Source organism: Camelus ferus, chromosome 33, assembly GCF_009834535.1.
Source record: "Camelus ferus isolate YT-003-E chromosome 33, BCGSAC_Cfer_1.0, whole genome shotgun sequence".
NCBI classification, from domain to species: domain Eukaryota; kingdom Metazoa; phylum Chordata; class Mammalia; order Artiodactyla; family Camelidae; genus Camelus; species Camelus ferus.
In genome coordinates, this window is record NC_045728.1 from 20,930,702 (window position 1) to 20,957,149 (window position 26,448).

General features: G+C 35.7%; 1 protein-coding gene and 2 pseudogenes across 1 annotated transcript; all 3 read right to left on the minus strand.

Annotated features, from left to right (window-relative positions):
* Positions 1 to 430: 430 nt before the first annotated feature.
* LOC116661097 (vegetative cell wall protein gp1-like) lies at positions 431 to 958 on the minus strand. Its single transcript, XM_032472325.1, has one exon. The coding sequence runs from the start codon at positions 956 to 958 to the stop codon at positions 431 to 433; it is 528 nt and encodes a 175-aa protein (XP_032328216.1).
* A 10,429-nt stretch (positions 959 to 11,387) lies between these two features.
* Positions 11,388 to 13,306, minus strand: LOC102503651 (annotated as a pseudogene).
* A 7,463-nt stretch (positions 13,307 to 20,769) lies between these two features.
* On the minus strand, positions 20,770 to 22,287 carry LOC102524594 (annotated as a pseudogene).
* Between the last annotated feature and the right edge of the window lie 4,161 nt (positions 22,288 to 26,448).

Sequence of the window (26,448 nt, forward strand, 5' to 3'; positions counted from 1 at the left end):
CGGAAGATATGGCAGCAGAGGTTGCCCCAAAGCCAGGCAGCAGGAGAGATAAGAGCACGTGGACTGGCTATCCCAGGGCAGCAACCCCTCCCACACCTCCACCACTGCTGCCTGCTGTCTATCCCGGGGGGCGGGCTGCAGCTGCACCCACCCTCGCCGCACCAGCATAAAGCAGGCAAGGCCCACTAACTAGCGGTGTGCAGCCCAGGAACACCCTGACACATGGGCTCAGAGCTGGCAGTGGGCATGCGGGTTGGGCAGGGAATTGCAATGGCCTCAAGCTCCGCCCACCCGCCCCCTTCCCAAGCCAGGCACCTGGGACCCAGGGCTGTGTGCCTGCAGTGGGCCCCGGGGATCCCTGTCTGGCGGCTGTCGCCGCGGTGATCGGAGCCCGGACCGCCCTGCTCCCGCGAGGAGAGGGCTGAGGGGGTCATCTGGGGTAGGGGTGCACTCCGGGTGTGGGGCGATCTGGCGGTGAGGGCGGACAGGCTGAGGGGGAGGGGTTGCTGGGAGCGGAAGTGACCCGGCTGTAGGGTGGGGGGTCATCCCGAGGTGCAGGGTTAGGGGAGTATCTCCGATCGGTGGGGGGACCTGGGGTGAGGCATGAGGGGTGTGCTTGGTTTGCAGGGGCTGTAGCGTAGGACCTAGTGGGGCGCAGAGCTGGGGCGGGACTTGGGTGTGAGGAGAAGCAGGTTTGTGTCAGGGGTGCAGTGGATCGGGGACCGGGCGTGGCAGGGGGAGGCATTGACTGGGTGGGGGTCGGCGAGCAGTGGCGGTGGGGCTGATGGGGTGTGGCCTGGCCCTGGGCCCGTGGTGGTCCTGCTTGGGTGCCGGGACCCTGGAGGGGGGCGTGGCGGGGCGCGTTGGTGTTGGGGACCTGGCCAGCCCTGGCCGCGGGCTGGGCGATTCCCACCGCCCCAAGCTCCACCGGCCCACCGCCCGGCCCCACTCGCAGCATCCCTACTGCTGGATTCCCAGCCAAGCGTCCATGCTGCGGGCCGGCGGACGGGAGGGGGAGGGGCGCTCACCGCCGAGCGCGCGCGCGCGCGCGCGCACGGTCGCCGGGACGCCGGGGCGCTGGCGCGCTCCCAGAACGTGAGGAAGCTGGGCGGGAGCTGGGTGCCCCTGGAGCAGCTCCCGGAGGAGGAAGGCTGCTCGGGGTCTCGGCCTCCCGCCGCTTGCTGTCACCTCTGCTGCCGTCGCGAGACAGGTAAGGGGGCGCTGGTGGGGGCGCGCAGGTCGGGGAGTCGGGCGGGTGAGGCTGGGCTGTGCAGTTGGGGAGGCGCCCGGGGTGGGGGAGGGGTGCGTCGGTGGGTCCAGGCCGCAGGTCCAGGTTGGGACCCTGAGGCGGGTCCCGGGGCCCCCCGCCCTGGTTGGGGTGCCTACCTCCCCCTCATTAGTATTGGCTGAACCCCGCGGCTTTCTTGGCCGCCGCTCATAGGCGGGTTTGTCAAAGTGGGAGCAGCCCCGTGAGATGGGAGGGCGCTGGACGGCCCCGGACCAGCCGAGACTGGCCCTCAGGCCTTGCGTGGCCTTCCCGCGCGGGTGGCCCTGCCCTGGGAGTGGAGGCCGCCCCGGACCCTGTGGGGCACAGGCGAGCTGGGGCAGAAGCAGGGGCAAGGCCCGGCCTTTGGGAGCTTGTTGGCCTGCCCCCGAGATCCAAAGCTTCTGACCAGTGTATTTTGCGTCTTTTGAGGACTCTCCCTCCTGTTTTGCACAGTGGCTGCACCAAACGACATTCCCACCGACAGTGTAGGAGGGTTCCCTTTTCTCCACAGCCTCTGTAGCGTTGCTCCTTTGTGGGCTTTGGAATGATGGCCACTCTAACTGGGGTGAGATGCCAGCTCATTGTAGGTTTGAATTGTATTCCTGGGATAATTAGCAACATTGAGCCTGTTCTTTCACGTGTCTCTCTTTGGTGGCTGGTATGTCTTCGCTGGAGAATTGCCTCCTGAGGTCGTCGTCTGCCGATTTTCAGATTGGGTTGTCTTCTTTCCGTTCAGGTGGATGAGCTGTTTGTATGTTGTGGAAATTAGCCCCTAGTCAGTCTCGTGTTTGGCAAATACTGTCTCCTAGCTCGTAGGTCGTCGTTGTGTTCTGCTTCTGGTTTCCTTTGCTGTGCCAAAGCTGATGAATTCAGTTTGGTCCCGTTTGTGTGTCTATTTTGGGTCAGTTTTCTGTTCCTTGGGTAGACTGCCCTAGGAGAACATGGCTGAGGTGTTCGTGGGATAGTGTTTGGTCTGTTTTGTTTTATGCAGAAACGAAATATTTTGGTGTGTGAAATGGAATACAGTCCTTCATATAAGAAATCTACTTGATTATATTTAGAAATTTATTATTTGTGTAGAATAAAATAATTTTTATTTGTAAAGATAGAAGGTAAGATGAAGAAGAGGTTGAAAGATACTGAAGACTGAAGTTGATTATAAATGTATAGGAAAATATGAAGGGATGTAACATGTATGATTGGAATAGAGTAGAAACAGAGAATATAGTTAGGGCAGGGAAATAATAAATATATAAAAGTACGAAAATGTGTAATATTAGATTATGGTAAAATTTGTTAGTTTTCACCAACAGATATAAAGACAATGGAAAACCACACCAAGGATCATATTAATTAATTTACTCAGAATAGGTAATATCAGTAACGCAAAAAAGCAGGTATTTGGACAGATATAGGAGTAATTACTGACTCCTCAAAAGAAATTATGCAAATTAGAAGACAGGATAAAAGTTATCTATGAACATGAGATTCAATGAAAAAAGATGCAGGCTGCAAGTTAATCCTGTTATAGGAGTGATGTGGCTGTGACAGGAGAAGATTCTGTCACAATAGTGTCTAAATTGGGAATTCGTAATAATAGTATCTGCTATGTGCCAAAACGTTTTCTAAGCTATTTATATGGGTTATCTCATATCTTCACACACTAAGCTCCAGCTACAATTGTTACTACTTTTTGCAGATGAATATCAAATTCGTATTGTTGTACAACTTCATTCATGTCCTGCAATGAGAAATTGGTAAAATTATGATTTAAATCAGTGCACCCTGACTGTAGTTATTGTGTTTTAGTTTTCATGATTGTATGATTGTATTTCATTGTTGTGTATGCAAAGTGATGAATGAAAATCCTGCTAGTTTCCCAGGGCCAAATAGGTGCACAGGTGAGGAGACCATGTGATCATCCTTTGTCCTGAAAGCAGAAGGAGCAGTTTCGTTCATGAGGGCTTAGTGAATGTAGCTCACCAGTTTCCTCTCAGTATTGTGAAAGCTTATATATTAAACCCTCTGTGACTAGATGCTGTTATTCTTTGTCTTCACAAACCACAGGAGAGGTTACTTGTTATTGATTGATTCCATGCTGCCTCAATAGTATTGTTTGAGAGGTCAATTTTGGCTACATTTTAATGGGTTAAAGAAGCAGTAAACTGAGAGGCATCCATTTTGTTTATATCATCATCAAGAACAAAACAAATCCAGAGTTGGTAAAAAAAAATCTGGTACCCCAGTGGTTTTGAAAATGTTACTCTATCTGTATGCTTTGTCCTACATCAATGTACCATATATGCACAGAAATGTTTCTTTACTCTTTATTATTTTTTCAAATCTATTTGATTATTCTTACACCAATGCCACTTAATTAATGCCTTCATACTAAATCTTGATAATTTACAGGGTGATTCTCTTAGCTTTGCTAGTCTTCAGATTTGTCTTGTGCATTCTTGGCCTTTATGATTTCCATATAAATGTTAGATTACTCTTGGCAATTTCCACAAAAGGAATTAAATATTTTTGCCCTTTCAGAGAGGTCTGCTAACATACTTCTTTCTGACACCTTGTTACAAATTTTGCAAGTGGGAAAGACATCAATTTGGGGAGGCTTCCATAGGTAACAGAAATCACAGTCATTTGGGAAGAACATGTAGAAATGCCTTTTTCCTTTGCTGCGCAGAAGGGAATTGTAAAGTTGTGTTGATGATGTACATATAGGAGAGAAGTACGCATACAAGGGTCATGACAAAGGTCAACACAGCACAGGCAATGACCATCTGCTCTATAAGGCATGTTTCTGAGCTGGAGATCTTTAGGAGAAAGGCTGCATCAGAGACAAAGTAGTCAACAACACTGGAGTCATAGACTTCCAAGTTTAGGCCTAGACTAAGTGGGGGAATTATGATCAACAAGCCAGAGGTCCAGCAACAAAGGATGAGTCTTTTACCGACCTTTTTGTTCCTGATAGTCACATAATGTAGGGGTTTGCAGATGGCTATGTATTGATCATAGGCCGTGGTGGCCAGGAGAAAAAATTCAGTATCAGCGAAGAGGCCAGTAAAAATACTCGAATGGCAAAATTGTCGTATTCAGTTGTCTTGTCACCTGTTGATAGGGTGTACAAATATTTGGGAATACAAGGAGATACAAATGAGATTTCTAAAATGGAGAAATTTTGTAGGAAAAAGGACATTGCAGTTTTCAGGTGAGAATCTCTGAATGTGAGGGAGATGATGGTTAGGTTCCTAGTTAGATTCAGCATGTAGGTGAGAAACAGAAACATGAAAATCACAGCCTTCAGTTGTGGATCATCAGTCAGTCCCAGAAGGATAAATGTTGTTTAATTAAAAATTTTTTTGATTATAAATACTTTTCTATTTTTCACAGTTATAAAAAAAGTTTTACAAGAAGAATCATAACTTTTATTGGAATATTTTCAGAATAATTGCTAGAAGTAAAACTTCTTCAATAAATTGGAAGTTTATTTTTAGAAAGATAATGAGCTAATCATGTAGGGTAAAGTAATTAAAATTACCCTCCAAGTCACTAGTATAAGAGTACCTTTGGATAGACATTCATGTTATTATTAGCATCTTTTTTCCCTTTATAGAGTATGAGGATTATTACCTTAAGTTAACCAGGGATTTATCTATGTCAAGGCTAGATTCCAGATTGTTTTGAAGGTATAAATCACATAGAATGTATGCATTATACTTGTACAACTTGATGAATTTTGACAAATGTGTACACCTCTAAACCAAAATCCTAATAAAGACAGAGCATTTCCATCTTTTATTTACCCCCTCTCTAGTTGCAAGCAGCCAGCCATGTACTTTCTGTCATTATAGGTTCAGTTTATTAAAAGTCTATTGTGTTTTCTAGAGTTTTGTACAGTTGAATTATACAGTATGTATGCTATTGAGCCTGGCATCTTTCACTTAGCATAAAATTTTAGAAATTCTTGTTTGTTATTGCATGATAAGTAACTCATGAAAAGTTGATTTTAGTAACTCATGTTAAAATTAAAGCTTTATTTAAAAGGGTGAATATACACCAATGAAACTACCACCACAATCAAGATAGCTACATTACCATCACTCCCCAAGAGGTGCAAATTCCAAAATTCATCAAATTGTACATCTGAAATATGTGTACTTTACTGTGTAGGAAAATGACTATAACTCAATAAAAAATTTGGTGGATTTCAGTATATTAATAGCGTTTTGAAACCATTACCATTATCTAATTTTAGAACATTTTTATTATCCCCAGAACAAAACCAGTATTAGTGACTTCCATGCCCCACTTCTTCCAGTTACCAGCAAGCAATAATTTATGTATTGTCATATAACCTATATATTGTAAATTCTGGACTTTTCATACAGTGGGAAATTAGGGTATGTGGTCTGATGTGACTGGCTTATTTTGCTTAGCATGTATTCAAGATTCGTTCATGGAGTAGTGTATATTATTTCTTCATTTCTCTTTCTTTTGCCAAGTCCTCTTCCATCGTATTGATGTGTCGCAGTTTTATATCCGTTCATCTGTTAGTGGACATTTGGGTTGTTTTCACTTTTTGGATACTACTGCGAATCATGCTACTAGCATCCAGGTTCAAATTTGTGTGTGTACATATATTTTCAACTCTCTGGTATGTGCTGAGGAGTAGAATTGCTGGGTCATTTGGTTACTCTTTGTTTAATTTTTGAGGAATTACAAAGTTGTATTCCAAAGGTGATGCACTTATTATGAATATTCAGCAAATAAACATTGTTTCAGTATCTTCTCATCTTTGCCAACACTTGTGCTGTCTGCCTTTTTTTGTTTTGACCATCGTAGTGGGTGCAAAGTGGCATCTCACTGTGGTTTAATTTGCATTTCATCAATGATTAATGGTGTTGAGTATCTTTTTATGGGTATTTTGGCCATTTATATATATTCTTTGTAGAAATGTATATTCAAAGTCTTTTCCTCTTTTAAAATTGAGTGTCTTTTAGTTATGGAATGTTAGAGTTCTTTATATATTCTCTAGAAGTCCCTTATCAGGTACATGATTTTCAAACATTCTCCCATTCCATGGGTTGTCTTTTCAGTTGTTAATAGTGTTGTTTAAAGCACAAAAGCTTCGGTTTTGATAAAGTCCAATTTATGCATTCTTTTTGTTATTTTGTGATTATGGTGTCATTTCTAAGAAACTTTTTTAATCCAGAGTGACAAAGATTTAATGTATTTTTCCAAGAGTTTTCTATTTTTAGCCTTACATTTGAGCCTTTGGTCCAGTTTCAGTTAACTTTTGTGTATGTTGTGAGATAGGTGTCCATTTTCATAACTTTGTACGTGGTTATAGAGTTGCCTCAGCACCATTTGTTGAAAAGCTGTACTTTCCTCATTGGATTATCTTGGCACTCTTGTTGTTATGTGTTGACCATAAATGTAAGGGTTTCCTTCTGGATCCACAGTTCTAATCTGTTGGTCTAAAATATCTATCCTTATATAGTATAATGTTTTGATTACTGTGGCTTTATAGTAAGATTTTGAAGTCAAGAAGTGGGAGTCCTCCAATTTTTTTATTTTCCAAGATTGACTTATTTTTGATCCCTTTATTTCCATGTGAATTGTAGTGTCAGTATGCCACTTACTGTAAAGTGGCAGCTACAATTTTGATAGAGATTGCAATGGATTTGTAGATTCATTTGGGGAGTATTGTCATCTTAACAATATTAAATGTCTTCCGGACCATGAATATGGGATATCTTTCCACTCTGAGGCTTTCTGTAATTTCTTTCAAAATGCTTTGTAATTAGTTTCAGAATGGTTTTATAATCTTACACTTATTTTGTTAAATTTATTCCTGAGTATTTTGTTCTTTTAAATGTTGATCTATATGGAATTATTTTCTTAATTTCACTTTCAAATTGTGCATTACTATTGTATAGAGGTGCAGTTAATTTATTTTATTGACTTTGTACCCTCCAAACATGTTGAATGTAGTACTTGAAATAGTCTTGTGCATTTTGTGGACTTGCTATATACGTGATCATGTCACTTACCAATAGAGAGTTTCACATCTTCCTTTTCTGTCTCTTTTTTTTCCTTTTATTTTTTCTGCCTCTAGTTGCACTTGTAAAAACCTCCAGTACAGTGTTGAATAGAAGTGTTGAAAGCAGACATACAGTGTATAATCTTTTTTTTTTATGTTACTGAATTTGTTTTTAAGTATTTTGTAGAAGATGTTGATGTCTGTTTACAAGGAATATGTATTCATAAGGTCTGTGGGTTTCTTTACTTGTGATGTGTATGTCAGAGTTTGGGATCATAGTAATCCTGGCCTCATAGAATAAATTAGGAAGTGTTTTTCTATTTTCTCCAGGTGTTTGTGAAAGACTGATGTTTTACTCTTTAAACATGTGGTAAAATTCACCATTGAAGACATCTAGATCTTGGGTTTACTTTATGGGAAGTTTTTCTTATTACTAATTCAATATCTCTACTTTCTATAAATGTATTGAAATTGTTTATTTCTTCTTGAGTCAAGTTTGGTGGTTTGTATCTCTCTGGGAATTTGTCCATCTTCTCTAGGTAACTTCACAGGTTTATGGTTGTTCTTAGTATTTCCTTATAGTTCTTTTTATTACTGTGATGTTAGTAATGTCCCTTTTTCTTCTTAATTTTAGTCACTTGAATCTTTATTTGTCATGTTCAATGAAACTATAAATATTTTCCGATTTTGTTGATACTTTGAAATAACTAACTTTTGGTTTTGTTGATTTTTCATATATTTTTAAATTTTCTTCTTTATTTCTCCTCTAATCTTTTTAGATATTCTTCATACTGCTTGTTTCGAGTTTAGCATTCTCTTCTCTTGATGGTTTCTTTGTTATGGGAATTGTATGTATATTCCCAGTTTTGTGAGAGCCTGTTGACATACAGTAGTGCTGCATGGCGTTTATGGTGTTCAGTAAAATGACTGTGCTTACATATATCTTGAAATGATGACCACAGTAAGTTTAGTTAACATCCATCTTACATAGATAGAAAAAATTTTTTTCCTTATGATGAGAACTCTTAGGATTTATTCTCTTAACAACTTCCAAATATACCTCACAGCAGTGTTACCTGTAATCATCGTGTTCTACATTACATCCCCGATCCTTGTTTATCTTATAACTGTTATTTGTATCTTTTGACTACTTTTTTCCAAGCTATCTGCATCCCTGTCCCCCGTCATCACTACCCTCTCCTTTCCAGTAACCACAGATGTGCTGTCTTTTCCTATGAGATTGGTCTTTTTTGCTTGTTTGTTTTTTAGTTTCCACATACAGGTGAGATTTTACAGTATTTGTCTTTCTCTGTCTGACTTATTTCACTTAATGTTATACCCTTAAGTTCCAGCCATGTTGTTGCCAGTGGCATAATTTCCTATTTTTTTATCGGTGAATAATATTCCATTGTATAATGTGAAACATTTATAGTCCAAGGGGTTTTTCTTTTTTGCACTTTTTATTTTTACTGAATTAGTGTAAAATAAACTGATTTAATTTCTTTCACTTGGCAACAGAAATTTGATCAGCTATCATTTTGTAGATTGAAATGTATTTGAATAAAAAGTTTCTTTATTTACACCCAATGTATGTATGCCCAGACCTGCACATTTCGTTGGACTGTATGGTCAATGTTTTATTTTGATTTCTTTTTTTCTCGTTCTACCCATTCTTCTTCCTGATTGCACCACTTTATTTCTACTTTAGATAACCTGCATTAAAATTTGTTTTCTTTTAATGTTCTGCTTGCTTAGTGACTACATACAAGTAAATAGATAAAAAAGTGTTTCCACAATACATGAATAATTTATAATTATACACATATGCATACTCATAATAAAATTTTGCAACCAAGTATATTGATAATGTCTCTTTTGTTCTAGTTATATTTTACTTTTAAGAGATTTTATACTTTCTTTACATATCTATTGATCTTTTATGTTAAATTTATTCTCGTTGTTACATTTTCATGGCTGTCATGACTGAAATAATATTTGCCCATTGATTTTCTGTTGCTTATTGCTATGACAGTCTACTGATTTTTAAATAACACCAATTTTTTCCACAAAAGCAATAAATTCCTTATTAATTCCCCTATTTTCCTATTAGAATATCTTCAGTTTTCTGGATATGGAAGAATATCCTCAGGGTAAAAGAAATATGTCAAATTGCATCCATTTTAAGATATCCTCAATTGTGAGACATATAATTATATAAAGTATCAGTTTTGAAAAAAAGTTGCCAATTAAACTATGAACAATGGTTGATATCATCCATTGTATGACATACCTCCCATTTCAGAAAGCAAAATATGGATGTCTTTAAAATCAATTCAGTAGTTTTATTTATCCCTTCCCATATTTATCCTGATGTTTTTATTTCTTATATTATTGCATATGCAAGGTTTTCCAACAGAATATTGAACATTTGTGTTATGTATTCATCACATTCATTGGGGTGGGGTTTATCTATGCTGTTGGACTTTTGAAAGAACTAGCTTTTAAATTCATTAGCTTATTTAATTGATTTCATTTTCTACCCTTAGTAAGTTACATTTTTCATTTACTTTTGTTATTTTTTTAGTTTTCAAATTTATCAGGATAAATTTCTCTCTTTTTGGTTAGTTTACATTTTTGTAAGTAATGAATACATGTAAGATAACAGAATTCCTAGTGAATACAGCTTTCTCAGTGTTCCAAGTAATTTGTGAAGCCTTGTCTGCATTTCATTGCATTCCAGATAGCAATTAGTTGATTTGGTGTAAGTACCATAATTTCTAAGGAATTTTATTTGTGTGGATTTTTCAATTTGTTGTATCTAACAATTGAGATTATTATGACCAAATTTGGACTCTAAAAGCTTAATTTGCGTTAGATGTTGGCACAGGTATCAGATACACTGGGGGATGTTTCTGGCTTGACTCACTGTTCTACTATAAGCAGTAGACAATACTTTTCAGGAAAAAATGTAAACTTTCTGTGAAAATGAGCATGGTTTTTCTTAATTCAGACTTTTGTTGAGTGTGCACCTAATGCATCACTAAGTGCTCTCACTAAACTTATCCTAAGACTTCAGACCCAAGTCTCTGTGATCATTATGCAAAACTTGTTCCCATACCCTGTCTGTATTTTCTTGAGTAGACATGTCATTTTATAGATTATTGCTCTACCTTAAATTAAATCGTTATTTCTAATCCATTCTATTCAACACTTTGCGATGATTTCAGCTATAGATTCAAAAGAATATTTCTTCAGTTTCACCCACTGTTTATGTGTGTTCATTGTAGTAATACATATTTTCTCTCTTCTCAATGTTGCAAGTAGTATTCTCTTTCACATTTATTTTAAATTATGTGATCATTCATTATAGGCATTTTATGTAAAATAACTCTTTTTTACATGCCTTTCATGTAATTATTGTCTATATTTGAGAAGAGCTGTTGAAACTTTACCCTATATTTACCCTTACACCCAGAGTAGTGACTTTTATTATATATTAAAGTCATTTTATAAAGTTACTTTCTTTTCAAAAGTGATTTTTTAAGAAGTTGACATGCAAAACTATCAGGTATTGGTTTGAATAATGAAGATACAAAAATGGCTTGAGTGGGGCTCTATGGAAGCTCAGTTAAAGAAAGGTTGAGAAATTTACTGTTACTCACATGTGTATTATTAAAAAACAAGAAGATTACAAACTTCAAAAATAAATCTCTGTAGCCATTTATTCTTGTTTTTGACACAATGTTTTTTGAATTTTATTTTATTTTGTTTGATTTTTTTCAGATGAGGTGCCACATTTATCTTTTAAAATTATTTTTAAAAAATTTTTTTATTGAGTTATAGTCATGTTGTGTCAAATTCCAGTGTAGAACACAGTGTTTCATTTATGCATGAACATACATATATTCATTGTCACATTTTTTTCGCTGTGAGCTACCACAAGATCTTGCATATATTTCCCTGTGCTATACAGTATAATCTTGTTTATCTATTCTACATATATCTGTCAGTATCTACAAATTTTGAACTCCCAGTCTTGACATAATGTTTTAAAAATATTATTTTCTCTTACTAAGATGAGAGCAAGGCAGTTCTTTTAATTAAGTCCTTAAAGGCTTTCTTAACTTGATTATTTCTCAAGGTATAAATAAACGGGTTTAATGTAGGTGCAACAGAAAGCATGAGCAGTGAAACCAGTTTTTTAATGGTCACTTCTTCCTTTGCTGTAGGATTCATATAGATGAAAATGCATGTGCCATAGGTGAGGGAAACCACAGTCATGTGGGAAGAACAGGTGGAAAAAGCCTTTTTTCTTTGCTGAACAGAACGGAACCTAAAAATTGTCTTGATGATGTAAGTGTATGACAGAACCACACAAGTAAGAGTCATATTCAGGGTCAGCACAGCACAGATTATAAGGTCTGTTCCATCAACCATGGGTCTGAGCATGAGATTTCCACTAAGGGAAACACATCACAGCCAAAATGATCAATCTTGTTAGAGTCACAGAATTTTAGATTTAAACCCAGCCTAAGTGGTGGGATTAAAATACACAGACCAGCCATCCAACAAGAGATGATGAGACTCCTGCAGACTCGGCTGCTCATGATGGTCACATAATGCAAGGGTTTGCACGTGGCCACGTAGCAGTCATAGGACATGGCGGCCGGCTGATAAAACTGTTACTCCACACGGGTCAGTAATAAACACTTGGATGAAACAAGCATTATAGGTGATGACCTTGTCACCTGTTGCTATGCTATGCAGGTATCTGGGGATACAAGATGTGAGTGAGCTCTCCAAGAAGGTGAAAATTTTTAAAAAAATAGTATATGGGTGTTTTAAGATGGGAATCCACAAGTGAGAATGTGATGATGGTCAGGTTTCCAGTTACCCTCAGTGTGTAGTTGATAAATAGAAAGATAAAAATCAGCACCTGTAGCTCAGGGTCATCTGTGAGTCCCAGTGGAATGAATGTTGTTACTGAAACATTTGTTATCACTGACTTCTGACTTCTCTCCAATCTGTGTGTGATATTCAGAGAAATTTGCTTATAGATTGTAGATTATTTTAACTGATCTAAAATTAATTTTTTAAGCTTGTATATTTTATTATATAATATTGTCTATAAATAAATACAGAGTCACATTTTACGTCTGTTATGCGTGTAGGGTTTTCATCGTGATGACTGAAGTAGTTGCTTAGCAGGCGTAATTCAGTGGGGAGCTAGAATGTCTTTTGTCTCTCAAGATTTTTTCCCTATTCAGAAATGAAATTAGAAAATTGCAACCTTGATTTCTTATCCTTTCTTGACACCTTGAGTCTTTCTTAAAGCAGTGCTGATACAACTTGTGTTCACTGTGTAGGCTCTAGAGCAAAACTTGAGGTCTTTATTCCAAGAGAAAATTTTGTTTGCTGGTTTTCTGGTTTTTAGGTTAAGTGTGCTTAATTCTTAGAAACCACCTAAGCCATGATGCTCGCCCACCAACCCCTGCCACGTAGTTCACGTGTCTGTTTCTGCATTACCTTTTCTGAATATGTGTATGTTTCCTGCTGACGCATGTGATGACTGCCCTCTCTTCCCTTCTGCACCTTCCAGTCAATGAATTATCTTCATTGATGCTACACTAGTAGAGACTCAAATATTTTTAATGTGCAATTTGTGTTTCATGTCTTGGAGTTTTGTGACATCAGTCAAGAAAAATTATTTTCCTCTTGTGTACCTGGTTCATTTGTTTTATGAGTATTTTTCCTTTATTGTTAAACTTACTGCAATCTCTTCTTCCTGAGGTTGGGCAGTCTTGGTTGTGACTGTGTACCCAGCGTCCAGTGTTTCCAAAATAGAGAAAAATTACTAGCTGAGGATTATGGCTACTCAAAAGTTAAAATTCTCTTGGTAAATGTAGTCTGCCATTCAAGTATTTATGTCAAATTGAGATGTAGAAGGAATATATATATATTCATATTCAGTCTACCTACCTTCCTTTCATTTTTCTCCTAATCTCTCAGTTGATATGTGCATCCTTATGAAATTTACTCTACTCTTCAAACTTTGACCATTTTTCAATTCTTGAAATATATCTTTTTCTATAAGACATTGCAACTTATTTTATAATAGAAGTTAGTAAACAGATTGACAATAAAGTGTAAGTATCTATTTTCTGAGTATTGTTTCTTTCAGAGTGCTGATTGTGAACACAGGGATCTGTAAGAGGTGTTCATTCCAGTCACAGTGTTATTTGTAGGCAGGATGGAAAGAGGAATGAAAGGGCATGCTTGTATACTTCTTTATACAGGAAGACATTCTTTTTAGTTTGAGGTTGAATACACTGTGTATTTCTTATATTTAGTGAGATAGAGATTTTTTTACATATCTTAAGAAATCTCCCAGGCAGTGATATTTATCTACATAAGGGAAATTCATTCTAAAATTTGACATCTGAAAAATGTATCTTATATACATTAAAAATATGAATTATTACCAAAATTCATTTTTGTTTCCAGAGGAAAATATAACCTAGATCCTACAAAGAGAATTACAATCAAAGAGATAAACTTTATTATGCTTACTCCTTTGTTAGTAAATCAGAGCTTCTAATGGTTGTTTAAACACAGCAAATTTAAGATTACAATGTTAAAGTCATATTTTAATAAAGGTATTTGTATCTTCACATTCAGGGCATGTCTGGGAATACATATATCTCCCTTTGTTCAGCATCTCCAAGTAGTTGGAAAGATTTGCATATGCTTGGCTTAGTGCTATTATAAATATCCAAATATTTTCTTGCTGTCTCCATCGCTAAAACAAAAATAAATCATATTAAGGGCTGAGGAAGTCTCCCCACTGGGTGGAGGAGATGCATTTTAAACCACCAGGACAGAGAGACATGCTTTTCCAATGTGCAATGTGACTTTTACTTTAATTTGCCAAAAATGCCACTAAGTGAAAAAAAAAATGGTCCTTACTGACCTGCAATCAAGAGCCATTACTTAATTTTCTGGGTAATGAAGTGTGGCAAAAACACAAGTAATGCCGTCTTCAGTGGGGACTGGGTCCTTGGGACAGGAGGATGTTACAGCAGCATTTGACACAGGTAAGGAGGACAGCTGTAGCATTTCAATTACACAGCTCATTAAAAAAAAAAAAACCTCACATGTGGTAAGACATTTTGAATATTGTAATTCTTTAATATTTGAATAAAATTCTTTATTATATGAATGTCATTATTATTGGAAAATTTCAATCAGATAAGAAAAAGTAATAGTTTATAACATTATACAAGGTTACTGCTCACGTTAGAGGCCTTATCTTTCCAGGTACTGCTTTCTGTAAATACGTTTATTGTGTTTTTCATGAATACATAAAAATTTGCAACCACATCTGATAATTGGATACAAAACAAGCTTTTGTAGTTTTACAACAAAATGAGTGTGTTAATTCCATTGAAGTTTACACTTAAAAATGATCAAAATGGTAAATTTTGTTATGTACACTTCATGACAATAAAAAGATAAACTGTTCTATATTTAAACATATCTTAATTTATCATGTAACTTCCCAGGTATTCACTATTAATAATATTGGCTAGTAAGCATGTAGTGTTTTCCTTTTATGATTGTAATTTTGATATATCTAAAGCTAGTTATGTGGAAAATCATTTGTGTTTAGTTGCTAAATCATTTGTCTTTATTAAATTGGGTTGTACGTTTTGTTATTGAGTTTTGATAATTCTTTATATAGTCTGGGTACAAGACCTTTGTCAGATATGTGATTCAAAATTATTTTCTTCCAGTTTATGGCTAGTCATATTCTTAACAGTGTCTTTTTAAGAGGAGAAGTTTTTAGTTTTTGTGAATGGCATTTCATCATTTTAAAAAAATGCATCAGGTATTTACTGTTTTATCTAAAAATCTTTGCCTAATTGAACAACAATTTTCTTCATATGTTTCTCCTAGAAGTATTACAGTTTATGTATAGGTCTGTGATTCATTTTGAGTTAGTTTTTGTAAATTTATTTATAAATAGTATAAGATACATATCAAAGTTCATTACAAATATGGCTATCCAATTGTTTTTTGCATTTCATTCAAAAATGAGTTGACCATAAATGTAAGGGTTTACTTCTAGAGTCTTAGTTCTTTTTCACTGATCCATTTCTGTGACTTTATGTCAGTATCGTGCTGTCTTGATTACTTAGCTTGATATGTGTTTGAATAAGGTAGGCAGTATGGCTGTGTTCTTTTTCAGGGTTGAATTGGTTATTCTAGGCCTTTTGAATTTCCAGAATAATTTTATACTCAAGTGGACAATATTTGTACCAAAAAATTTTGCTTGGATTTTGATTAAGACTGAATTGAATCTATACATTAATTTGGAAATAATCGAACTCCCAGAATGTGATGTACACACACTTTGATTGATTGCCTTCAATCACAAAGATTACAAGTGCTATTGTACAGGGATTTTGCATACATAGTAAGGGTCAAAATAGTTGACTTTAAGACAAGGAAATTATCCTTGGTGAGCCTTACTTAATCAAATGAACCCTTGAAAAGGATGGAGGCATCTACTGGTGAAAGCGATTTGAAAAATGTAAGAGACTTGACATGAAGAAGACTGTCTGTTTCTGGCTTTGATGTCGGAGGAGGTCACGAGGCACTCTACCTCTAGGATTGGAGAGTAGCTGCTGCCTGACAGCGAGCTAGGAAATGGAGACCACCATCCGATGGACAAGGTCCAGGAGAAACCAGGCACAAGCTCTCAGGAGTCCCCTCACAGTGAAATCACATAGGGAAGAACTTAATTCTCCAGCAACAATGTGTGACTGCATGTGCAAAGTACAGTTGGTTGGGAAGCTCCCCTGAGCCTTGGGGCCCTGGGGTCTTACTGGTGGTCAGTCACACAAGTCTGCAGGGCCCCCAGAACTGACCAGGGCTATGTAGTGTCCAGTCCCCCAGAAGCCAGACTGATACAGGATGGCCAGAGCCTCAGGTGATAAAAAACCCACTCTGATCAGGCAGAGTATTCCAAGGGCTCAGAGGTTATCTCCCAGCAGGTCATCAAGGGCCAGTCTTACACAGGTCTTTGTCTGGAATGTGCAGGCTGTGAGCAACCTGGTCCTGCCAACATTATGCTCTAGCACAGTGAGGTCTTCTAGGCTCCTCTCTTGCCTTCCCTGTTCCAGCCTTTCCAACAGCTGTTTCTCCAGGAAAGTACATTTTGGTTTGCTTGTTTTGTTTTGCTTTATTTATTTAGTTTTTAGTATTTTTTTAGTTTAGTTTCCCTAGTAAACATCATTAATTTTATTAATGTTAAAAAACTTGATATGCATAAATATGTAAAGATTAATTAAAATATTTGTTTACACATACATGTATTTTGTACACATATATCTATCAGCATATATATATGTGCACATATAATAGGTACACACATTGAAGGGTTTTTGCCAAGATTTCCATTATGAAAACTTGATTATATTAAATGTACTTTTCCACCTTTACCTCTTTTCGAAAAAACTATTCACAGAAGTTACTCCAGATCAAACTCTAATATACTCCAGATTTAACTGTAATATATTTAGGTTTAATATATGCATGGCATTCCATTAATTGGTGTTTTTTTTTTGCTTTGAATTTTATTTTTTGTTACCAGAAATGCTGCATTCTGTACTCTTTTTTTTCATACTATGATTTTAATACTGTATATCTGTTCAGAATGGTGCTTTAATTTCAATGAAACAGAGTTGCAGAATTGAGTTGCCATGTTAGAGTATATTTTCAAACTGGAAATTTTCTGACTGCTTGTCTAAAATCTTTAGTAATTTAAATTTCCACGTGCAGTATAGGAAAGTAAGCCTTTTGCTTATATCCCCTTTCACCAGCAGGTCAAAGGGAGTTTTAAAACTGGTTGTTTGGTTGGTATAATTTTCTTCCTCAGTATAAATTTTTTGACATTAAGGTGATGTTAAGAGCAGTTGACAATCGTAACTTCTTTATGAAATGGGATTTAATATTCTCTAAATTGCTTATTTCTGTTTTTTGCTTACTTTTTGTTTAGATTTTTTTCACTTTTATTGTTCACTTATAAGAGCTCTTTGTATTCTTGGGAAATCATCTTGTTTGTCAGTGTTATACATTTACTTTCAATGTTATTATTTAACTTGAATTTTTCAGTGTTATCTTTTGCTAGTCAAAATGGTTAGTACATAAATAATCAGACAGGTGCCTTTTCTTTTGTCACTGTCTACCTTTAAATTCTTAAGTAAGAAGATTTTTTACTCCTGTATATTACTGTCACTTCATACATTTTCTAATAAGCTTTTATTGGTTTATTTTTATACTTAATATTTTAAACCATTTAGAGTATAACCTGTTTGCTGTGTGAATGAAAGATAAAACATTTTGATTCGGTATTGTTTTTTGTGACTGAAGTAATTATTAATTGAACCATGATTTTCCTAATGAACTAAAAATAACCCACTTTTATATAACAAGCAAAATAAACTTTCATATAAAATTGAAAGCTGTTAGTCTATACTTTCATGATCTCAAATGTTCTACTGAACATTTTATTTTTTCTTACGCCAATACCATATTAATTTGATTTCATTGACTTATAATATGTTTTGATATTGTATAAAATAAATTTCTATTTGCTAATTTTTATTTTTCATGTATGTGTTTTACATTCATGAGATTTAGTTCTTCCATACTAATTCAGTGGTAATTTATGCAATAAGCTGATTCTAATTGGAATTCTGTTAAATTTATATGTTAATAGTGGGCAAATTGATATTTTTATGATGTAATGCATTGAACCCATAATAGAATCTATTCCTTGGCAGTCATAATGATTGTTTTGATTTGCAGGGGCTTATTACTACTAAAATATTGTCAATTGACTTGTTTGAATGCATTCTTTCTTTATCCAAGTTATTAAATGCTCTTGTTAACTCTGTTAGTTTCCTATTAGATTTTGTTGTTTTCCAGGTACATAATAATGTTATCAAGAAGTAAATATATTTCATTGACTCTAAGTGCATGTCATTATTTCATGGACTTTTATGTATTTTTATGAGAAATGTTAGTGATTAACATACGCACTATATTAGGAAAGCACATCTACCGTTCAAAGATGTAAAAACTTGAAAAAATATGGCTTTCATAATTTCTACCTACACTAGTTTCATAGCTCATTCTAATAATCCAACTATTTTATTATTTATGCTACGGCATTTTCAAGATGGCAATGAAATGTTGAATATCAATGATGAAAATGGGTATCCTCATTTGTTTTTTTTTTTCATTTGTTTCTTGATTTTAATTAAGAAGAATACAAGACACTATAAAAGTATGTAAATTTTATTTCTTTAGAAATTTTAATCTTATTTTAGTAGTTCAGTATATTCTTATTTTACTTTAAATTTATTAGGAGAGATTTTTGATTTTTTTTTCTTCCAGTGATCATTTAATCCATTAATCAAAATCCATGTATAAATTTCCTTCTTTATTTTGTTGTTATAACAAAACTAGTGTATTTTTCATATATATGTGTATGTGCACATATATGTTTCTATAGCCGTATACATTTCTCTATATCACTATCATCTATTTATCTATCATCTATCTCCACTCTTGTATTTACATTAATCTTGATCGTAGTATAGTTTTTGACTTTTTTTTTAGATTCTATTTGAAATGGTCTACCTACATTCAGCAGTGAATTTGTTTAATCACTTATCTTACAATGTTTTCATCAGATTTGTTTCAAATATTAAGACATTTTCATAAAATTTCATAGGGAGAGGTTTTTTTCTTTTTAATTATTTGTGTGGTTGAAAGCGTGATGGGATTTTCTAGTGTTTTACGATGGTTAGTTTTAAAGTAATCTGGTCCTTTTATTTCTTCAAAAATTACTTTTATTTTCCTTCCTTAATATTTTATGGAGATTGGTATATTTGTTTTCCACAGCTTGAATTAATTTTTGAAACTCTGTTTTGCTGTATTTTTTTTTTCATTAACTCTGGGTCTTCATATATATTTTGTTGTTGTGGAATTGCTATGGTTCATCCATCAAGTTATTCTAATTCGTGCTGCTTCGGTATTTATATTTTAAGATTGGTAACCTTACACATTTTGCTCTCTTTGTTTTGTATTTATTCATGTTTCTGAGGAATTTATCAATTTTCATGATAAAATGTTTCAAAGAATCAACTTTTAGATTTATTTATCATTTAAATTTTATTCATCTTCTATCTAAAATTTATGTTGCACATGCTTTGTATTTTATGGTTTACAAAAATTAATATTGAGCAAGAGTTGCTTTATTTTTTGTTCAGTTTACTTTTTAAAAATAATGAATATTATGTATGCATAAAAAATTCTTTGATTTCTTCTGAGTATAGCTTTTTTGTGCTTTAGGTGAATTGTTATGAAGTGTCTCTATCTCATTGCATAGGTAATTGTAAGCTTTCAAAGACTTAATTTGGATTCACTACATAATTCTTTATACATAGTATTAGTAAATTATAGAATTTGGGCTGTGAAATCTCTCTCTTAGAAAGAGGAACATATTAATGATCCCCATGTCCTCATTTGTACCTAAGTCAAGAAGAGACAGAAAAATTTCTAAGAGAAAATTGTTTTCCTTTTACAAGGGTGGCCATTTTTTCCTCTTAAATCACATTTTGAAAGTCTTGATTTTATGCTGTTATGTCAGTTCCATGTACTTTCCCCACTTGGACCCTGACACTTCATCTCTCATCTCCATGTGGGCTTTTAAACCCAAGCCTCTAACTCATAATCCAATAACTTGCCCCTCTCCGTCCTCCATTTAGTACTTTCCTAGAAATCTATGGGTTATAAATAGGTTTATTTTTCTTCATTTCTGATTCTTCTGTATCTCAGATACCTTGTGACTGCCCATATTTTAACCTTCTCTCTTAGCTATATTCCAAAGAGTATTTGTCAGATTTTACCCAGAATAGTTTTTTGTTTTTAATGCATTTTCCTAGAGTATTAGAAATGTTATTGTCTTTCTCAATTGCTCCTTGTATTATGACATCATGCCCTCAATCATCCTATTCAGTATTTTATTATACAGTTTCGATTCTTACTGGAATTTTTGTAAAACTTTTTGCAAATCTGTATACAGTAATCAGCAGTATGCTGCCAGTTTTGTGGATGACTAAAGAATGGTTTTTATTAAACTGTGCAATTTAATTAAATGGGGTTATATTTATTTATCAATAAGTGATAGTAAATATTCTTTCATTTTGTTCACTGAGACAGATCTCCTTTAAGAATTTGAGTAAAAACCAAAGGAGATAATTGAGTTGATTAAGGTGCAGTGTAAAGCAAATCTGAAGAGGAACAGAAAAATACAACTGAAATACAGATTATTAAAGACAGACAATTATAAGCTTCAATAGAAAGGTTAGTAGCCATTCTCCTTTTACTTTAACTTCATTTACTGACCGCTATTTTATTTGACTTCCTGAAGAGAGATGCAGTGCTTTTGATTGAGTCATTGATGACTTTCTTCACTTGCTTATTTCTCAGTGTATAAATAAATGGACTTAACATAGGCAAAATGGAAGACACGAGTAGTGAGACCACTTTATTAAAAGTCACTTCTTCCTTGGCTGTAGGATTTATATGGATGAACATATATGTACCACAGGTGATGGAAACCACAATCACGTGGGAAGAACAGGTGGAAGAGGCCTTTTTCCTTTGCTGGGCACATGGAAATCCTAAAATCGTCTTGATGTTTTAAGCATAGGATAGAATTACACACATAAGAGTAAAGTGAGGGTTGGCAAAGCACAGATGATAACAATTTGCTCGATGAACCATGTGTCTGAAGATGATATTTGAGGAGGGGGGAAAGCATCACAGAGAAGGTGATCAATTTGAGTCACAGAATTTCAGATTTAGCCCCAGGCTAAGTTGGGAGGTTATGACCAACTGTCCAGCCAACCAAGAGCAAAAAACAAGTCTCTGGCAAACTCTACCGTTCATGATGGTCACATAATGCAGGGTAATGCAGATGGACACACAGTGGTCTTAGGAAATGATGACCAAAAGAAAAAAAATCTGTTGCTGCCAAGAGGTCAGTAAAAAATACTTGGATGAAACAAGCTACTATATGGGATGCTATTATCACCTGTTGCTATGTTATGCAAATATTTGCGAATACAAGCTGATGTGAATGACATCTCTAATAAAATATTTTGTTAAAAAAAATAAAAAGGATATGAGTGTTGTAGGTGGGAATCTGGAAAAGTGTGTGTGATACACTCAGCATGTAGGTGAGAAATAGAAAGATAATAATCAGAACCTGCAGCTCAGGGTCATCTGTCAGTCCCAGCAGAACAAAAGTTGTTACTGTATTTTTTTTTTTTTATCATCGATGACTTCAGTCAAATATGCTCCGCTGCTCATTATGGTCATACAGTGTGACGGTTTGCAGATGGCCACATAGCGATCGTAGGACATCGGGGTCAGGAGAAAAAATTCTGTTGCCCCATAAAGGATGACAGAAAACAGTTGATGAGCACAAGCACAGTATGCAGTGTTCTGGTTTCCAGTAAACATGCTACAGAGGAGTCTGGGAATAGAGACTGCAGTGAATGAAATATCTAAGGAAGGGAAATTGTGGAGGAAAAAGTACATGGCAGACTTAAGTTGAAAAGTCACTAAGGTGGGGAGATGATTGTCAGATTGCCAGTTATGCTCAAGGTATAGGTGACAAGCAGAAGCATAAATACCAGAACTTGAAGTTGTGGGTCATGGGTCAATCCCAGCAAGATGGACCTATTTGGTCTTACAAGATTTCTCATCGTGGGTTCCTGACTTCAGCTCAATCTGTTTATAAAATTGAGATTAATATTGAAAAAAGTTGTACCAAAAATCATGTTATCAATGGATACTAGCAAAAAACTTTACTGAATGCAGTTCTCATAGATTTTCATCTTGGACTCAGCAGTGAATCGTGAACACATGGCTATCCTCAGCTCTAACTGATGTATATTCCATGGCCGGCTGAAGGAATGTTTTCTCAAAATTGTTTTTACTGTTCCGGAGACCTTATTTTATAGCTTTTCCCACTTTCTCAAATCCTATTTTCAGTTGATTTTCCATTGTGAATACACGTGCTTAATTCAATTTTAGCCCCAGAAGCAGAAGAGACCCTTGACGTAGGTGATTTCACTGGTAGTCTGATACCCTTTTTCTTCCAATCATTCTTTACTTCTCTCAAGTTGTAAAAAAAAAAAGCATTTCCACTAGTTTCACATCAAAGTTTCACAGCCTGTTCCACAGCATTCTTTTGTATTTCCTTAAAAAAAAAAAAGAGCTGGTTGAATAAGTACTGAATATTATTACGTTATTTGCCTTACATGGACTCTTGTCTGGAGACTTCTTCAATTGTTTGTGTTTCATTCTCTGTCTTATCTTATGAAAATCCTTTTTTGAAATGTGTATAACCAGATTCAAGAATGAGTTTGATTAATCAAATTTCAGACAATTCATTTAAAAGTCAAAACTGTTGCAGTCAGTAATGATGAATAGAAAACCTCATATGAACATATGATCCCTAACAGTAGAGTACTATTATGTTGCTAATTATAATATTTTATATAAAAGATTACACGTGCAACAACTTTTGTAATCAGGTCCACTAGGGAGAGCATTTACCTGCCATAAACCAAAATGATTTATTGGTACATCTCAGTGCAGAGGTATGTCTAGTTAGAGTCCCTTCAACTACTGTCTCCAGCAGGTAATACTGATAATATATTTCATTCAAGCAAAGGTCACTTTCTTCATGAAATCATTTGAACCATCTTTGTCTAGGGAAAGTGCCTCTTATGTACCCCTTGGAACATACTCTGCTTATACTATCTTTGCATTCAGCAGAAAGAAATGATTTTGTTGAGATTTAGGGACTATGATTTGTTCAGATTATATCATACACTAAGTGGAGTTCCAGACTTACTATCAAATACTCAAAGTTTTTACTCTTAAAAAACATGCAAATCTTATGTTTAACCTACTAATCTCAAACACTCGTTTAGCTTTCTCATTCGCTGTAATTGGCATTCCCTTTTAAAACATTTTTAGCAGAGGTGTCCCATATCTTTGAACATGGGAGCTATTGATGTAGTTACTTTTGCTTTTGGTGAAGGAGTTATTGCTAATCCTTCTGGAATTTCACTATGCAGTGACTTTTTTTTTTTTTTTTTGCTGAAAGTTTCTACTGATGACCAAAGTTATAACTGACTTCTTTCTAATTTGCTATTCAGAGTTTTGGTTTTTTTTGATGTTACTTATATCTTCTCAACACACCTCACTGAGATATAAAAACCATAATATAGGATTTGTAATTCTGTGTTTCTGTTACTAGTTGGTTCCTAATTGGACCTAAATCACTTACCCTTGAAGCTATTCACATATTTCCAATCTGCAATCAATATCTCAAGGACGGTCATTTTTTTTTTCCCCTACATTGCTTAATGGAAAGGCGTTTCTTGAAGATCTTATGAATAGTTTCAGTTGGTTCTCTTATTTTCTTCCTACTGCGGTGAAGGCAGGAGTCAGCCCCCACTTTGTGCTCAGGTTCCACGGTTCCACACCTAATGTTCATAATACCACGTTAAAGAGATGGAACTAAGTTGATTCCTGAGGTGGTACTTTAAGGCCACGAAGGGGCAAGTGTGATAGATCACACGCAGTTACGGGTATGAAATGTAGCTGCTGCCTGGTTACCTCCTCTGCTTTCACCTCTTCTCAGCTCACACTGCTCCCTCTGCTGGCACACTGTTTGCAGAACAGTGTTCTTTCTTGCAAAAATACTTTGTCTCTGAGTCAGTTTTATTCCACTTGTTTGATCATTATCTTGCCTGGATGCAAAAAGACCAAGTTCAACAAACTAATTTATAGTAAAGTGTAGGGGGGCATGATTTCTATCTTTCTTGCAGAGATGACTTTTATTGTGAAATTTACAAGTGGGTAAGGTAAGAAACTATGGGAACATGAACAAATATGCCATCATATTCAGGAAAGTGAATCTATCTGTAATGTATGTGTCTGGGTACATATATTTTTTCAGGTGTGAATGAGATACTAAGAAAGGTTGCTTCTGGGCGTTCAAAAAAGCATGCTCTATTGAGATAATTTTACTAATGAATAATAAGCAGGCTGACACAATTTTAATTATTTATTTCATTCCTTAAAATTACTTGCTTTAATTTCTTAAAAAGATCTTTTCGTAAGATATCAAAACATCTTATTTTCTCAGAGGCAGGTAGCATCTTATCTTTGTAAGTAGAAGATAAGTGACCAATATGAAGATACTTACTCTTCGATTGTCATAGCTTCAGTCATTTCACCCCCAAATTCTCTAGGGTAACAAAAGCTGACCAGGAACGTGTCAGTGGAAATGGGTAGGTGCACTGCCAATCACTCATTTTTATGAACACACACACTCACAGGAAGAGTTTGTGAGTTTTCTGTCTCTAAAATATTTGGGGTTTTTTCTTAAAAAGATCTTGATCTCACTTTAAATTTCACAATATTCTCTTATCCTCTCTTTAAGTAGAAAGGCTAGAGTGTGCAGGTCCTCTCTCTGATGTTGAGAGAACTTGATGATAGGATTCCTTTGAAATGCTGTCATTTTTTTAATGTACCATAACTAAGGGGATAAACACTTATGTCCTTGGTGACTGGTTCAAGATTCATCAAGGAAACTAATGTGTAAAATTAACTTTGGGGAAAGAAATGCTCCGGAAAGAAACAGTTGTGACAGTGTTTTCAGAGACAGAAATAAACGGAAACTTCATTGTAGACCCTTTTGAATTATATAGAACAATTTTCCTTATGTATTAGTTTTTATGAATAGTTCATTTAAATTATAAAAATAAATGAAATAATTAAAGGAAAATATGTGTAAAATCACACATAGTAAAGAGATGGCTATTGTTAATATTGATACAGGCATAGCCAGACCTACTAATTTTGTATATCCCTGGGCACATTTATTAAGTACATTTAAAATAGAAGAGCATTTTATAAAATTGAACGATGAAGTGCTAATCTGTAGATTTAAAAAAAAAAAAGGAAACTAAGGGTCACTTCATTAATTTATATAAGCTTTCGCATAAAAAATTCCTGTATATAGTGTTCATTTTATGAATGCTTTGTTACTTTTTAAAGCAATCTCTGGTTTTGAATACATTTTTACAGTTCATTAAAATTACTGCAAATTGTTCCATTGTATGGGCTTATAATCTATGTTACTAATTGCTCTAAGTTTATTCCTGATTTTTGACAATTATCAAATCTCTACCAAAAGAATAATTTAGAAAACATCACGAAAATTTATCATAAATTTTCCCAATGGCATTCACTAAGTGTGCAGCATTATTTATTTCATATTGCAAAGTGCTGTCCCAAAGGGAGCACCAAAACATGCCAGTCTCAAGCCCATTCACAGAGACTTGCCCCAGCCCCAGCCCCTAGACAGTATATGGGTACAACTCACTTCTGCCTCCCTCAATTCAACCTGGACCCATTTGCACCCATCCTTCTGTCCCCACAAGTCCCACGTGTGAGTAAAACTTCAGATTGTTTTTATGTGTGAAGTTTGGTCAGTCTGGATATCGGACCTAATACTGGGAGGGAATGCGTTTTGTAGTTAAATATCCGACAGCAGGAGGACAATTGTGCTAGCCTGTTACATTGACAGTCCCCAGTGTAATGGTTGGTAGAAGTTTATGTATTTGTTTCATGTATTATTTCCTTTTTGAAAATATATACATTTGAAACTACAATTTTCTTCCGAATGTGGAATTTTCGTGTAGTTCATTGTATTTTCCCTTTTTTTTTTTTTTGACTCATAGGTTATGAAGAAGTGGTTATACAAATTCAAACATTTCTTGGTTTTCTAGTAGTCTTTCACTGAAATTTTATTTCTAGTTCAATTGCATTGATGTTATAGAATGTACTTTACATTATTTCAGTACTTGGACATTTGTGAAGACAAATGGTCCAGCAGATACTCTATTTTGTGGAAGTTCCTTGTGTACTTAAAAATAATGTATGTCATGTATTTGTTGGTAGGGTGTTC

Bases quoted from the DNA above. Each gene is read 5' to 3' on its own strand.
- LOC116661097 (XM_032472325.1), bottom strand. From the start codon at position 958: ATGCTGCGAGTGGGGCCGGGCGGTGGGCCGGTGGAGCTTGGGGCGGTG.